General features: G+C 42.4%; 1 protein-coding gene across 18 annotated transcripts in view; it reads right to left on the bottom strand.

The window, feature by feature from the left end:
• Positions 1–15,293, bottom strand: part of LOC144297415 (maestro heat-like repeat-containing protein family member 1) — a 72,131-nt gene that overhangs the window by 49,177 nt on the left and 7,661 nt on the right. For 12 of the 18 annotated variants that reach the window (XR_013364446.1, XM_077871471.1, XM_077871476.1 and 9 more), the window contains 10 exons: positions 14,309–14,416; positions 13,605–13,759; positions 13,093–13,233; positions 6,907–7,005; positions 6,253–6,331; positions 5,595–5,705; positions 4,522–4,595; positions 3,537–3,653; positions 3,061–3,105; positions 2,063–2,207 (listed from right to left, as the gene is read on the bottom strand). Coding sequence is in view for 17 of the 18 variants with exons in the window: in XM_077871471.1 (XP_077727597.1) it covers positions 2,063–2,207; positions 3,061–3,105; positions 3,537–3,653; positions 4,522–4,595; positions 5,595–5,705; positions 6,253–6,331; positions 6,907–7,005; positions 13,093–13,233; positions 13,605–13,759; positions 14,309–14,416 (1,074 nt within the window). In the remaining variant the exon portion in view is untranslated. Of the gene's footprint in view, positions 1–2,062; positions 2,208–3,060; positions 3,106–3,536; positions 3,654–4,521; positions 4,596–5,594; positions 5,706–6,252; positions 6,332–6,906; positions 7,006–11,238; positions 11,269–12,819; positions 12,863–13,092; positions 13,234–13,604; positions 13,760–14,188; positions 14,282–14,308; positions 14,417–15,293 lie in introns of those variants that run through there. The other 6 variants (XM_077871469.1, XM_077871467.1, XM_077871482.1 and 3 more) reach the window with 6 other exon arrangements.

Raw genomic sequence — 15,293 nt, 5'->3', positions numbered from 1 at the left:
CAGTGGTTGAGCGTCTGCCTTGGGCTCAGGTTGTGGTCCCAGGTCCGGGGATAAAGTCCTACATCAGGCTCCCTGCAGGGAGTCTGCTTGTTCCTCTGTCTGTGTCTCTCTCTGTGTCTCTCATGAATAAATAAATAAAATCTTTTTTTAAAAAACCCCTAAGAATAGAAATCACATATGATCTAGTAATTCCACCAGTGGGTATTTACTCAAGGAAACAAAAACATTAATTTGAAAAGATAAATGTACCCTTATGTTTATTGCAGCACTATTTTTTAGCACTGTTTTTTTTTTTGAAGATTTTATTTATTTATTCATGAGAAATACACAGACAGAGAGGCAGAGACATAGGCAGAGGGAGAAGCAGGCTCCTCGCAGAGAGCCTGATGTGGGACTAGATCCCAGGACTCCAGGATCACACCCTGAGCCAAAGGCAGACGCCCAACTGCTGAGCCACCCAGGCGTCCCTACAGCACTATTTATAATAGTTAACAGGTGGAAGCAGCCTGTGCGTCCATCAATAGATGAATGGATAAAGAAGATGTGGTGTGTGTATACACACACACACACACACACACACAGGCACTGGAATATTATTTGACTATAAAAAAGAATGATATCTTGCCATTTATGACAACATGAATGGACCTAGAGGGTGTTATGCTAAGTAAAAGAAGCCTGACAAAGAAAGATAAATACCATATGATTTCAATTATATGTGTAACCTACAAAACAAAACAAATGAACAAACAAAAATAGAAATAGAATCATAAAAACAGAGAACAACAGGTGCTTGCTAGAGGTGAGGGATAAGCAAGATAGGTGAAGGGTCATAAGAGGTACAAACTTCCAATTATAAAATAAATAAGTCATGGGGATGAAAAGTATAGAATAGGGAATATAGTCAACAATACTGTAATGATACTTATGGTGACAGATGGTAACAACACTTATCATAGTGAGCATAGAGTGATGTATAGAATTGTCAAATCACTACACTGTACACCTGAAACTAATAAAATATTGTATGTTACCTATGCTGCAATAAAAAAATGTTTGTTTTTTTTTAAAGATTTTATTTATTTATTCATGAGAGACAGACAGGGAGAGAGAGAGAGAGAGGCAGAGACACAGGCAGGGGGAGAAGCAGGCTCCACACAGAAGCCCGACATGGGACTCCATCCCAGGACTCCAGGATCATGATGCTCTGGGCCAAAGGCAGGCACTAAGCCACTGAGCCACCCAGGGATTCCCAAAAAAAATGTTTTAAGTAAATTGAGAGACTAGGGAAGAAGGGCACTGTCCCGCCAAAGCATGGTAAATGGTCACTACTTGTGAGTGCATTCTATTATTAGTCTGTATTTTGAAAGAATTTCCCACTATTTTGAGAAATTGTAATCACATTTTATCGAATATAGCCTTTCATATTTGAAAATCCTAGGTGCATCTTTTAAATGTCTATTGTTCACATTGATTATAATCAGAACTCTCAACACCGGGAAAGTAATTGGCTACCTTTCCTCCTTTTAAACCCTAAGAAAGAATGCTTATTTTCCAAACACACAAGCACCACCCCCAGTAATGTGCCAGACAGATTTCTTCACCCCAACTCTGACTCCTACTAGAGCCGGAGGTCAGGGATGGGGTGAGCACAAAGTGAGGCTCAGAGCTGGGGTGAAGGAAGAGCTAAGGGTCAGGAATGCCTCTGTACACATTACTTTGTAATTAACAACCAAGCTCTTCTATCTCTACTCCAGTGTTTCAAGACGAGGAATAAAGGCAAGAAGGATTTGTGTCGGGGGTTGCTCCCTCCCAGAGGAATCCCCTTTTCATCCATGTGAAGGGCCAAATGGCATCAAGCATCTGCCCCAACCCTTTGCTTTCCTCTTCCACCCTGGCCCAGGCTCATAGCCATGGCCTCCCCCCCGCACCCCCACCCCACAGCAGATCTGTACCTTCTCCCCACACCCATTATCACTTTGAGTCTCAGCCTGCCTCCCACTCTACCCTCCTGCCTGTGGCAACTGGCCCCCTCCACAGTCTCCCCCACCTGTGTACTTACGGCTCAGGTGGAAGCTGCTGAGGTAGGGCACCTGGCCCCGGGACCGGGCCCTCAGAGCCATTTTTGTAGCTGTCTTACTCAGCAGCACAAAGGCCAAGGTGTTGCTGGGTTGGCACGCCAAGGTGATCAGTTTGGGCAAGGACACCTGGCAGATGTGGCAAGAGATTCAACGTCAAGCTCCAAATCAGCCCCCACTGTAAGTTCTCCAGCCCTGTGGCTTTGTCTTCCTTTCCCAGAGGGTCATTTGAGACCTATAAGCACAGCCTATATCCCATCCCATTCATAGTTCCCCTTCTCTCTCACCCTCTCTTCCTTTTTACTTCATGTTGGCAAAACATAACCAATATCCTAATTAAAATTACAGCAGGAAGGATATGATCAAATAGAGGGGCTTCTTGAAATTTGGAATTGTGTGACTTGTAATCGCTTCCACTAGGGAACATTGCAGGGGCAGAAGACATGGTAGTGGTCAGGACACAGTTTGCCAGGAGGGAGAGGAAGTCTCTGGGAAGAAGAGTAAATCACAGCTGTCCTTTTCCTCCCACGGCCCCTGACTCAACTCTGACCCATACAACAACTCATAGGAGTCTCCAAGAATCCTTAGAGGTTGCCAAGAGGAGGCAGGGTGGATAATCACCTGCTGGTGTTTTGTTTTGTTTTGTTTTGTTTTGTTTTGTTTTGTTTTGTTTTGTTTTACAGGAGAGCAAATTACTCAAGATTTTATAGCCAGAAACTGGCCAAGCAGGACCCAGGCTAAGGCTTCCAGGTCTACTATCCAGTGATCCTCTGTTCCACTGAGCCACTTTTCAGAGGAGCCCCAGGCAGTTGAGTGGGAACAGATGGAGGTGGGGAGCATGCAAAGGACAGTACGGGGGCTAGACGGAGTGGGGGATGAGGAGGGCCAGGCAGAAAGAATGCAATCTGGGGATCAAGGTAGTGATCTGGGCAGCCCGGGAAGGAGGAAATGGAGAGGCTTCTTTGACTCTAGCTGTTTGTACCATCTGTAGGATTTTGGAACACAAAATTTGGATGTCCTCTTCATTCTGGAATAAGAAAAGGAAAGATTTACTACATTTTTTAAAGATTTATTTATTTATTTATTTATTTATTTATTTATTTATTTATGATAGAGGGAGAGAGAGAGAGGCAGAGACACAGGCAGAGGGAGAAGCAGGCTCCATGCAGGGACCCTGACGTGAGACTCGATCCCAGGTCTCCAGGATCACACCCTGGGCCAAAGGCAGGCACCAAACTGCTGAGCCACCCAGGGATCCCCAAGAAAAGGAAAGATTTAAATCTGAAACCAGTGCTAGCTGAGTCTTCTGGTACAAGGCCTCCACTGACTCAGAGTTTTAGATGCCAAAGCTCCTTCCCACTGTGCCAACCATGTCCTTTTCTTCTTTCCCTTCTGCTCCCAAGCCTACCCTTCTCTTGCTCCCATCCTCTGATCACTCCCAGCCTGGCCCCTGCTCACTGAGCAGTCAGACTCGCTGAGCCTGATGACATAGTTGATGATGAAGTTCCCCTGGGGCAAGGCCAAGTAGTCATGCTGGCCCAGCATCTCAATGAAGTTCAGGAGGGCCTTCTGTACCTGTGGGGGTGAGATAGGAAGACACATCAATATGGCCCTTCATGTTCCAGGTGAGAATGCAGAGGACCAGAGCAGGTGAGGGGTATCTTCAAGGGACTCAGATCTCCCAACTTCAAGCCCAGTGTGACTCTTCACCAGCCACTGAACCTGACCACCCTACTCCAGTCTGAAGTTCTAGCCCATTTCAGTTCCTACCATCCTCCTGAAGAACTGTAAGCACTGATATTGCCCACACCATAACTAAGATAAGAAATTGGCAGAAGGATTGGGTAGGGAGAGATCAGAGTTCAGGAAAAGTTCTGGCCTTCATAGAAAAGCCAGGAATGAATCCCACAAGTTCTAAGGGCCTGGCCTTCAAGATCTCAGTCTCTCTGCCAACCTGCTGAAGATTTAGGACTTTTTAGGGATGATGTCATTGTCCACTTGGCACCCTAAACCACTGCTCTTCTCCTCCCTGTCCTACATGATTCAGAGCTGGGAGCTGTCTCTGATGCCTCCAATGCTGGCAAAGCTTATAAAAAATATGGCTTCTCAGACCCCATCCTAGATATGACATTTGAGGTCTTCCCTCTCCAAGTAAATTGAATTTTTAGGGGGCAGAATTAGTATTCTTTAGAGCTTTGGGTCCCCACTGACAAGCCTCAGCAAATAAGTTGGAACTACCTGTCCACTTCTTAAATCCTCCTCAGGCTCTGAAAAGCCCAAATGGAACTCATGGGGAGAGTGTGAGGCCAGGAGGGGGTTAGTCAGGGGATTCCTTACCTCTCTCCTCATCCACGAACCACTGTCCCCTCACCATTTTACCCAAGTTCAAGGTCTCAAGAAAGCAATTACCCTCCCAGCCCAAACATTCAGCCCTTCTGCTCACTGGTTTGAGATCCTCCTGGATCATGATTATCACTGAATGCATCACTTCACTCTGCAGTTGCTCTGTCTGGGGCACTAGAAAAAAGACACATGCAACTGGGGATCAGTTTCCTCCCACCTCCTCTGTTGTTTGAGGAGGCACAAGAAGACAGACAGGTGGGAGGAATTTCAGGTACTGTCCTGGTCTTCAAAGGCCAGGTAGAGACCCCAGAGATTATCTCCATCACCCCTCTGCTTCAAACCAGACTAAAGAGTGACCTAAAAACAGGATTTTCATCAAGCTGGCATAGGAGCCCCAGTCCTTTCTGGCATCCTGTGACTGCCTACCTCTCCAGTCAAGCTGTTCCCCCTCCCCGTAAATCTCGACCTTTAGAACTATGACCACTGCTCTTCTTTTTGTGAATTCCCTCTCCCAACTCACCATTATAATCTCTTTCCCTGCTCTGAGTACATGTCCTACACAGAGCCCATCCCATTTCCTGATTGACCTCCTCTATATTCCAATTACACATAACTATGGTCACATTTAAACAACTTTTCACATGTTTTCTTGCATTGTTTCACTGTCTGAACACCCTTATATTCCCTACTCAGTAGCAAACTGCTTGAGAGCAAGGACTACATGTCATTTAAGTGTTAATGTGTAGTGCCTTGCATTGTGCTAAGCACACAGCGAAGGTTTGGCAAACACTTGATTGGAGTCGAAGCTTATTCCCCAAGATAATAATCATAGGCTAATCCATTATAAAACTGACTGCATAGTGGGAGCTGGTCTAAGCACCTCACGTATATCTTCTCATTTAATTTTCACTAAAAACCCTAAAGGTAGGTATTAATATTACCTCCATTTTCAGAGCTATTTTCAGGTGAGAAAATAGAGGTACAGACTAAAAGCAATCTTCCCCAGTTTGCACAGCTAATAAGAAGTGAAGCCAAGATTTATACCTATTGAGTTTACTATGAGTTTGCATTAACTTTAAAACTGTGCCTTTAACTTCCACATGGGACTGTCTCCTAGCAAAAAGAGCTCTCATAGGAAAGAAGATTCCCAGGACCAGGCCAATTCCCACTCACCTTCCTGGAACACATGCATGAAAACTTGAAGGGCTGATACTATCTTGGCTGGATCACTGGTTTGCATGTTCTTTCGTATTAAGGGTATCACCTGATCGTTGTATAACTGGACTATCAGAAGGGTGCAAATACAAGGGAATCAAGGGTATGTTTAAGTAGCAAGTGGTAAGTAGAAGTAAATCATGCTTATAGCAAATCATGATGCCATGAACTAGATAGATTAGGGTCCTTTAGGTTGGAGAAAAGAAGGAGGAAAAAAGAGAGTCAGCGTTTGTCTAGCATTTACCATGTCCCAAGCATGGGGCCAGATACTTTCCCTGAGCTGGGCCCTATCTCTCCTCGCCTGCTCCACCCTGGGCCCTCCCATAGGTCAGCACACCTCTCCTGATTATCAGTGTTGAAAAATTACAAGATCACCTTTCTAAGCTGGAGATCAGTGAAGGAGAAAGGGAAGCCAATTTAGGTGAAGGGACTGGAGCTATGTCTATACCCCTGGAGATTCACTGTGTTTCAAGCAAAGCTCACACAGATTACTTTGCATCTTGTCTAGAAAGATGGAAGCCCCTTATGGGAACCTAGGTCCCTGCTCCAGTCCAGGGACTGTGATCCTGAGTGCCCACCCACACAAATACCTGGATTTAGAGAACTGTTAACTTACTCAGGTTGTAGAAAGACCTCAGGGCAAGGCTGTGGTTCTGTACAGAGAGAGAATCTGAGTCCTTGACTGTTTCACTCAGCTGTGGGGAGACCAAGGCCATTAGATCTGGGAGGACTGAAACTAGGGGCCATGGGTGTGGATCAGGAAACAAACGCATGCATCCGTGGAAGGGATGGTGCTTAGCCATAAGGGAGGACAGGAAAACAGAACCAGGAATCCACATTCCCAGCCCCAAAGGGAAGAAGACAGTGGCAAACAAATTAAACATAAAGAAGGTAACACTTTTTTACAAAATGTTCAATTGTCCTCTTCCTACTCTAGGCTGCAATACAGAGGGCCTGACATTTCCCACAGGCATGATAGAGTAGTTTGAACGTTCTGCCCTTTAACCAGAGATTAGGGGGAGCAACAAAAGTCTGTGACCTTCAAGAAATACACAGAATGTACCCAATTTACCTCATGGAGAATATCCCAGTCTGTGCCCAGAATCTGGGTATTTACTTGTTCCAGAGAAACCTGAGATGTGTATGGTTAAGGTCACCATGTGAAAGATACCTGCATTTGTGGAGGTTGTGACCTGGGCTAGGGTAGCCATCACCTCCAAAGAAGAGAGAAAGAGCAAGCCCAGGATTCTTCTAGCCCCACAGCACTCACCTGTTCGAACAGCATGCCTATAATATTTTCCAGCTGGGATTCCAAGTTTATACCTCCATAGCCACTAAGAGCCAGAGCCTCCGTAAGTTGGCAGATACACTGTGTGCATAAGGACAGAGTAAGCAGAAGTTAGCCCAGACTTTCCACAGCCTCAAAAGAAATCCTCTGTCCTCACAGCTTCTCTTCAAGGATGGCCCCAAGTCATCAGAGTTTCACACTGTGCTCTTGGACCTCCCCCAAAAAAGCTCAGGGTCTAGTTCTTTCATAGCCAAATATAGCCATCAACCTGCCCTTCCACTTTGCCCGGTAAGCTACACTTATTTCCAAATAATCTCATTATTACACAGAAACCTTTAGGGCACTTCATTTCAAGTATTGGCTGACTTCAAAGGAGCAGGATAAATTAATCATCGCCAAAGCAAAAACTGGTTTTATGGTTCTGTGACTTTCAAAATTCTGAAAACCAAGTCTAAAAGTCTGTTTCTACTTTCTACCTAATGGATTCTCTTATTTTGTGGGTTCTTTTTATTGCTGGTATGAGAGTTCTACAAATAACCTTAGTTTTCACATGTGTAAACACTCCATTTGATTTTCTTAAAACAGGTTTATTGACAATTAATTGACACACAAAAAATTGTACATATATATAGTGTACAATTTAATAAGCTTTGATAAATGTATAAACTTATGAAACCATCACCACAATTAACATAATGAACATATCCACCACACCTAAAGTTTCCTCTTATATCTTTGTAATTCCTCCTTCCCTCCCCTCCCAGGACCTTTCCTTTCCCCGGGTGAACACTGACTTGCTTTCTGCCATTACTGACCTATCATTTCCTTTATAAGAAACTGCAAAACTGTTTTCCAAAGTAGTTTGCCAATTTAACCCTAACAGATATGTAATAGCATCTCATGGTGATTTTGAATTCCCTAACGTCTATACAATGTTGAGCAACTTTTCCTGTGCTGACTTGACATCCTCATATCTTCTTTGGTGAAGTATATATTCAAGGTTTTTTTGCCCACTTTTAAAATTATTTGTATTGGGTTTTGAGGGTTCTTTATATATTCTGGATGTCTACGTGATTTGCAAATATTTTCTCCCAGTCTGAGGCCTGTTTTTTCGTTCTAATAGTACCTTTCTAAGAACAGAAGTTACTCACTTCAATGAAGTCCACTTTACTCATTTGTTCTTTTATGGATCATGTTGTGGCTAAGATATCTTTGCTTACCCCCAGTTCACACAAATTTCTCCTGTTTCCATCTAGAGCTTTGCTAGTTTTAGGGTTTACATTTAAATATGAGCCATTTTGAGTTAATTTTTGTACATGGTATGAGATGTGGAATGAAGTTTATCCTTTTGTGTATGGATAACCAAATGTTCCAGCACCATTTGTTGAAGAGACTATCCTTTTTCCAAAGAATTGCCTTTTCACCTTTGCCAAGAAAATCAATTGACAGTAAATATGTAGCTCTATTTCTGGAATCTCCACTCCACTTATCCATTCATCTGTCTTAATGCCAGTACTATAGTCTCCATTGTTGTAGTTTTATAAGTCGTTCTTCTTTCTGTAAACTTTTTTGGCTATATTGGGTCTTTTGAATTTCCATATGAATTTTAGAATTAGCTTGCTAGGATTTTGATTGGGATTGCAATGAATCTGGGGCACCTGGCTGGATTAGTTCCATCAGTGGAACGCATGAGACTCTTGATCTTAAGGTTAAGGGTATAAGCCTTATGTTTAATATAGAGTTTACATAAAAATGAGATTTAAAAAAAGTATTGCAATGAATCTGCAGATCAACTTGGGAAGAATTGATACCTAATCAATATTGGATCTTGGTACGTGAATACTGCATATGTTTCTATTTATTTAAGTCTTCTTTAATTTTCCTCAGCAATGATTAGCAGTTTCCAATGTACATGTATTACCTATCTTTTTTCAGATTTATTCCTAAGCATTTCATATTTTTATACAGATTATCATGTTACCTGTAAATAAAGACAATTATACTTCCTTTCCAATCTGTGTGCCAATTGGGTCAACTTGTTTGATAGTGCTCAGATCTTACATACACTTTCTGATCATCTCTCATTCTATCAATTGTTGAAGAGGGATGTTTAAATCTCATTAGCTATAACTCTTTGTTATTTTAGTGGTTGCTACAGGGTTTATAGCATACATTTTTAACTTATCCCAGTCAATTTTCAAGTGATATTACATGATTTTATGTACACTAAGTATAGGTATACTTACACTACACTTTGTGCTATTGTTGTCATATATATATATTTATATATTTTAAAGATTTTATTTATTTACTCATGAGAGACACAGAGAGAGAGGCAGAGACACAACAGAGGGAGAAGCATGCTCCCTGCAGGGAGCCAGATGTGGGACTCAATCCCTGTTGTCATCCCTGTTGACATCTCGATCCCTGTTGACATCCCTGTATGACAACTCGATCCCTGTTGTCATATATATATATATATATATATATATATATATATATATATATTAAAGATTTTATTTATTTACTCATGAGAGACACACAGAGAGAGGCAGAGACACGACAGAGGGAGAAAGGGAGAAGCAGGCTCCCTGCAGGGAGCTAGATGTGGGACTCGATCCCTGGACCCCAGGATCATGCCCTGAGCCAAAGGCAGACGCTCAACCACTGAGCCACCCATGCATTCCTGTTGTCATATATTTTACTTCTATCTGAAATAAACTCCACACTACATTGTTATAACTTTTGCTTAAATAGTTACCTTTTAAAGAGATTTTTTAAATAAGGAAAAATATGTATTTACTCACACAGTTACCATTTCTGGTTCTCTTCATTCTTTTGTATAAATTCATAATTCCATCTGGTATCATTTTCCTTGTGCCTGAAGGACTTCTTTTAACATTTCTACTGAGTCTACTGGTGATGAATTCTTTCAGTTTCTTTATATGTGAAAAAAATTTTTTTCATTCATTCTGAAATATATTACCACTAAGCACAGAATTCTAGGATATAGTGTTTTACTTTCAGTACCTTGAATTCTACTATGTTCTCGCTTCCATTATTTCCAATGAGAAATAGGCTATTGTTTGTTTTTGTTTTTGTTTTTACTTTCTGCATTTAAGATTTTCTCTTTTTCACTGGTCTTGAGAAATTTGATTATGGTATGGCTTGGTGTGGTTATTTTTATATTTCTTGTGTTTGGAGTCCACTTAGTGCCTTGGAAATGTGAATTTATCATTTTATTCAGATTTGGAAATTTTCAACCACTATTTCTTCAAATATTTTTTTCTGTCTTTCCCCTTTTTGGTGGGACTTTTACTAAACATAAATTAGGCTGCTTGAGGTTGTCCATATCTCACTGAAGCTTCTTCCTTCTCCTCCTTTTTATCACTGTTTCATTTTGTATAATTTTTATTGCTATGTCTTCAAGTTAATCAATCTTTTCTTTTCCAATCTAGCTTTCAAACCTACAGAGTTACAGTTATAATACCTTTTTTAATGTTCTTGTCTGCTATTTCTAACATCTGTGTGAGTTCTGGGTCAGTTTGGGTTGATTTTTCTCCCTATTATAAATCAGTTTCCCACACCTTTGCATGCCTGGTGATTTTTTATTTAAAGCCATTCGTAGTGAATTTACCATATTGAGTGCTGGATATTTTGTATTCCTATACTCTTGAATTTCTTCCAGGATGCAGTTACTTGGAAATAATTTGATTTGGGGTGGGGGTCTTGCTTTTAAGATTAGTTAGACCATAACAGTAGTCAGCCTGTTCTTAATTTTGCCCTACCTTCTCAGTATTTGACCCAATGCCTGTGAATTATAAAAGCTTCAGGCTGATTGGTGGGAACAGGCACTATTCCTGGTCCTGTGTAAGTGCCGGCTACTGTTCTCTCAATTCTTTGTTCTTTTCCTCATCTGAGACAGTTTCCTCACATGCATGTACTGTTTAATATTCTGCCCTGTAAACTCTAGGTGCCTTGGCCTCCTGGATTTTCATTGCCATCTTGTAAACTCAGGAAGTCCACCAGACTCTTTCTTGGGTTTTTTCCCCTATGCCACCACCTGGAAATTCTCCTAAGAAAATTAGGTGGGGCAATAGGGCTCACTTCATTTCTTTCCTGATCCTCAGGAATCACTGTTCTTTGTTACCTGATGTCCAATGTTTTAAAAACCATCATTTCATATATTTTATCCAACTTTTTAGTTGTTTCAAGCAAGAGGGTAAATTTGACCCCAGTTACTCCATCTTTACCAGAAGCAGAAATTCCTCCACTGGGTTTTGGATATTCAACATTTCCTTTCCTTTCGTATACCTGATGGATTCCCATCACGGCCAGCTCGTTAAAATAGAGTTGGTTAGTGCTGGTTGATGTCCGAACAAAATTATGCTATGGACTGACAACTATCTTGATTCTTAATCACCATCCCCTGGAGTGAGAGAGGAGGAGGAGGGTGAAGGGGAAAGGGGGTTGTCAAAAACATTTCCACCGTCAGCCAAGATGGAGGGTAGACTATCCACCTACACAATCTGCAGACTGATAGTTGGGATACAAATTTCATCCTCTAACTGGCTAATTGGCTACACAGAACAAACCTTTGTTATGAATTCATAGACCTTACTCTAGGCAACACACAGACATGTGCCAGGAGGGAGAGTAAACAAGAGATTGTGTGGTTGGTCCACTAATAGGCAAAACTTAGAAAACCTATGTGAGAAAGGTCATCTCTTTCTCACGAGGAAAGTGCATTTGAGGTAGTGGTGCAATGGTAGACTGCAAACTGTAGTCCCTGGAAACTCGATGCTAAGGAGTGTTGCACTATTTAAAAAAAAACATTCCTCATCTTGGAAATTCACAAATGCACATTAGCATATTTAGCAACCCTGAAAAATATGCCTCTCAGATGCCTATTCTGAGGTGCATAATTGACCATTATCTCCAGCTGTCATGCTCTAAAATCCATTACTGTGTTAAAACTGAAGCCAGCTTCCCACAGGTTTCTCCCAGCCAGTGACGGAGTATGGCAGCCCATTAAGGCAGGCCTACTCCTTCAAGACATGGGACTTTTCTGATGAGTGACTTTAGTTTAGTGACTCCCTGTTGGCCTTACTGAAACTTTCTTAGAATTACACTGTAGGGGTGCCTGGGTAGCTCAGTGGTTGAAGGTCTGCTTTTGATTCACGTCATGATCCTGGGGTCCTGGGATGAAGTCCTGCATGGGGATCCCTGGAAAGATTCAGCTTCTCCCTCTGCCTGTGTCTCTGCCTCTCTCTGTGTGTCTTTAATGAATAAATAAATAAAATCTTAAAAAAAAAAAAAAGAACTACACTGTAATCTAAGACCTGCCTCTCTTTTCCCCTACCCTTCCTTTCCTCTTTCCCTTTCTCCTTATCAAATGTCAGACATACATCACAATCTGATGGCTCCCAACTTCCTCTGGCTCCCTCGCAGTTTTCCCTATTTTCAATGTTCCTTCAATAAATCTCCTGCACCTAATCCGTGTTGGTATTTGCTTCTTGGAGGACAAGACTAGCCTACATATTGAAGGCTCTAAGAAATCCTACATTTAAGATATTTAAGACATTTAATTCTAATGCAGTATTTCCCACCCGTTTTACTAAATAACACAGCTTGTTTTTGTGGAATACCCATTAAAAGTTGGAGGGAATTTGGTTTAATGAATGCCACTCAAATGGAAGAAGGACTGAAATAACGATCAGAAATTTTGGGTTCTAGTTCTGCTCCTAAAAATACGTAATATTAGTATAATAATTCTAAGGTAGGCAGAATTCTGTGATGGCCACCCAAATTCCAGGCCCCTTCTCCCAGTTATTCAATTAAGGTGTTGATATGAAGGGACTTTGCAAATGTAATTAAGGTCCCACACTAGCTGACCTTAAAACAGATTATCCAGGTGGGCTTGATCTACTCTTATGAGCCATTTAAATATGAATCTAGAGGTCAGAGACAAGAAAGAGAGATTATTCAAAAGGCTAGACAAATTCAACGAATATGCATAGTGAAATTCCAATAAAACCTTATTTTACAAAAACAAGCTTCAGGCTGGATTTGGCCTGTGGGCCATGCTTTGCAACCCCAGCATTAACTACTCAATAAATGTGGAAAACATAAATTAGTTAAATTATCTTCTCACCCCATTCCAATCACCTGAGAAATGTAGAAAGGTACCACTTTTGCAGATATCAAAGTCATTAACCATCGGGTTAACCGGTTTACTTGGTTCTTGAGTTTGGATGGTGGCATGAGGAAGAAGAGGTGGCCAGTTATCACCAGAGCTTGCTCTGTCACCTGTGCCCAAGGAGACATAACAAACTTGCCTCAGCTCAGGGATGAAGGCAAGACAGTTTCTTGGGGGCTTTTCCTTATTCATCTTTGTATTCCCAGAGCCTAGCATAATGCCTGCCTAAGAGTAATAATCAGTAAATGTAAATTGCTTAATTGCATACTTAACAAATATGTGACTGGACAGTAGCATTTTCTGACAGTATCCTTTTCTGGAGAATGGGAAGAGGAGCCTGAGGAAAATCACTCTTCTCTTTTGGAAGAGCCATTTAAGTTATCCTTCCACCAGTAAGTACACAGACATGGCCCTGCCCCATCTTTTGCTCAAGACTTACTCCTTCAGTGATCCATCCAACCCCACTATCTCCAACTCCCACCTTGTTGTTGCTCTTCAGGGACCAACGATTGAAGAGAAGCCGGAGGGTGAGGTAAGCCTTGAGGGATGCTGCCTCTTGTGTGATGTCCATTATTTCATCTTCTTTAGTACCCAGATCCAGATGTTTCCGGACACTGATAACCAATGCTTTGAGCACTGTGAGGGGTGCAGGGAGTTTGAGCTGCCCCTCCCCATTTTCCTCCCCACGAAGGGCAACATACACACATATGGGCATAGTCCTCTCATCCCCACCATGAAAGGGTTTATGGTGCCCTATGGCGGGAAATGCCAACCCATTCACCACCTCCCCAACTATCTTTCCTATCTGACCACACATAGTCCACCCAGAAGGGGAAGGGAAAGTGGTTGAGGATATCAACACCCACAGCATCGCTATCAAGCCTGGTCCTTGCTCCACACCAGGCTAAGAAGTCAGATGGAGAAGAGCAGCTGCTAACACCTGGCCTGCTCTCAGCCTTTCCTGTCCCTTCCTAGCTTTCTGGGATCCTTATTCAGGGATTTTTGTTCTTCTTTCCTCCCTCCCTGATTCCAATGGACTCTTCCCCAGACCCTTCTGACTCTTACCATGACATATTGCCAACATGTCAGCCTCCGTTTGGGCCACCCTCAGAAGGCGTAGGATATATTCCCATGTGATACCAATATAGGGGGCTGCACCTAAGAGGGAGAGCATAGGAAAGGTACCTGTATGCCAGGGAGGGGAGCATCCTAGCCTTAGTGCAGGAAACTTTATAGATTGGGTCCAGGAGGCCTGGTTTCTGATCCTAGCTCTGCCTTCAGAGTCTGGGCAACCTGGAACAAGTTATTTAATTTAACTGAGTTTCAGCTTCTTAAACTGTTAAACAGGAGTACAGTTCCTGATGTGACTACTGCACAGGGCTGCTGGGAAGATTAAGCTCAATACTAGATGTTAGTAGAGCATACACATGCAAGGTATTGGTACACTCTCTTCTAGGGACCCTTAGGAAATAAAGAGCTATGCTGTCTGAAGTGGATGTGAAACTGTTTGCCTTGACTAGATGCAAACAGGAGACATGTTTCCAGCTTCTCTTGTTGTGTCCTCTGAGCTTGCTGTGCAGCCCAAACCACAAGCCTTGTCATTTTGAACCTAATTCCCAGAGGGCAAACTTACTCCCCTCTGGCTCTCTTTGGCCCCAGTTCCAAATGATAAAGAAAAGGTGGGTCACTGCCACTAGCGCACTGACTTGACTGTTTTTTTCACACTTTGTGACTGGGAGAGGGGAGCAGAATGGGTAAGAGAGCCACCACCATCACCAGTAGCCACCAGGACAGAGTTTGTATGGTGATTCTCTGCCTCATCCTGCTACTCTATTACCTTCCAAGCCTCTAATCAAATTCAATACTGCAGGTTCCCTTAAATAAAACACTCTTAGCTTCCTCCTTGCCTCTCCCCACCACTGTTGAATGGGGCTTTCTATTCTGCCTTCTATCTCCACCTGGAGTCTTCTTTTCCAGCTCCACAGTCGCTCATGCCCTTATATGTCCTACTATGCCATTCTTGGTCTCCAAAAACTCCCTCCTGAGTTCCCAGCAGCTCAACAAGGATCCTAGTTTGTCCCCCTCCCACCTACACATAGACACCCATGACTGAACTAAGTGGAAATGTCCAGTGAGAGAAATCAGGAGGATAAAGCTAATCTAGAGCACA

Source organism: Canis aureus, chromosome 25, assembly GCF_053574225.1.
Source record: "Canis aureus isolate CA01 chromosome 25, VMU_Caureus_v.1.0, whole genome shotgun sequence".
In the NCBI taxonomy this organism is placed as follows: Eukaryota; Metazoa; Chordata; class Mammalia; order Carnivora; family Canidae; genus Canis; species Canis aureus.
Note: the sequence above shows the minus strand (reverse complement) of the source record. Positions and strands in the feature narration are given on the sequence as shown.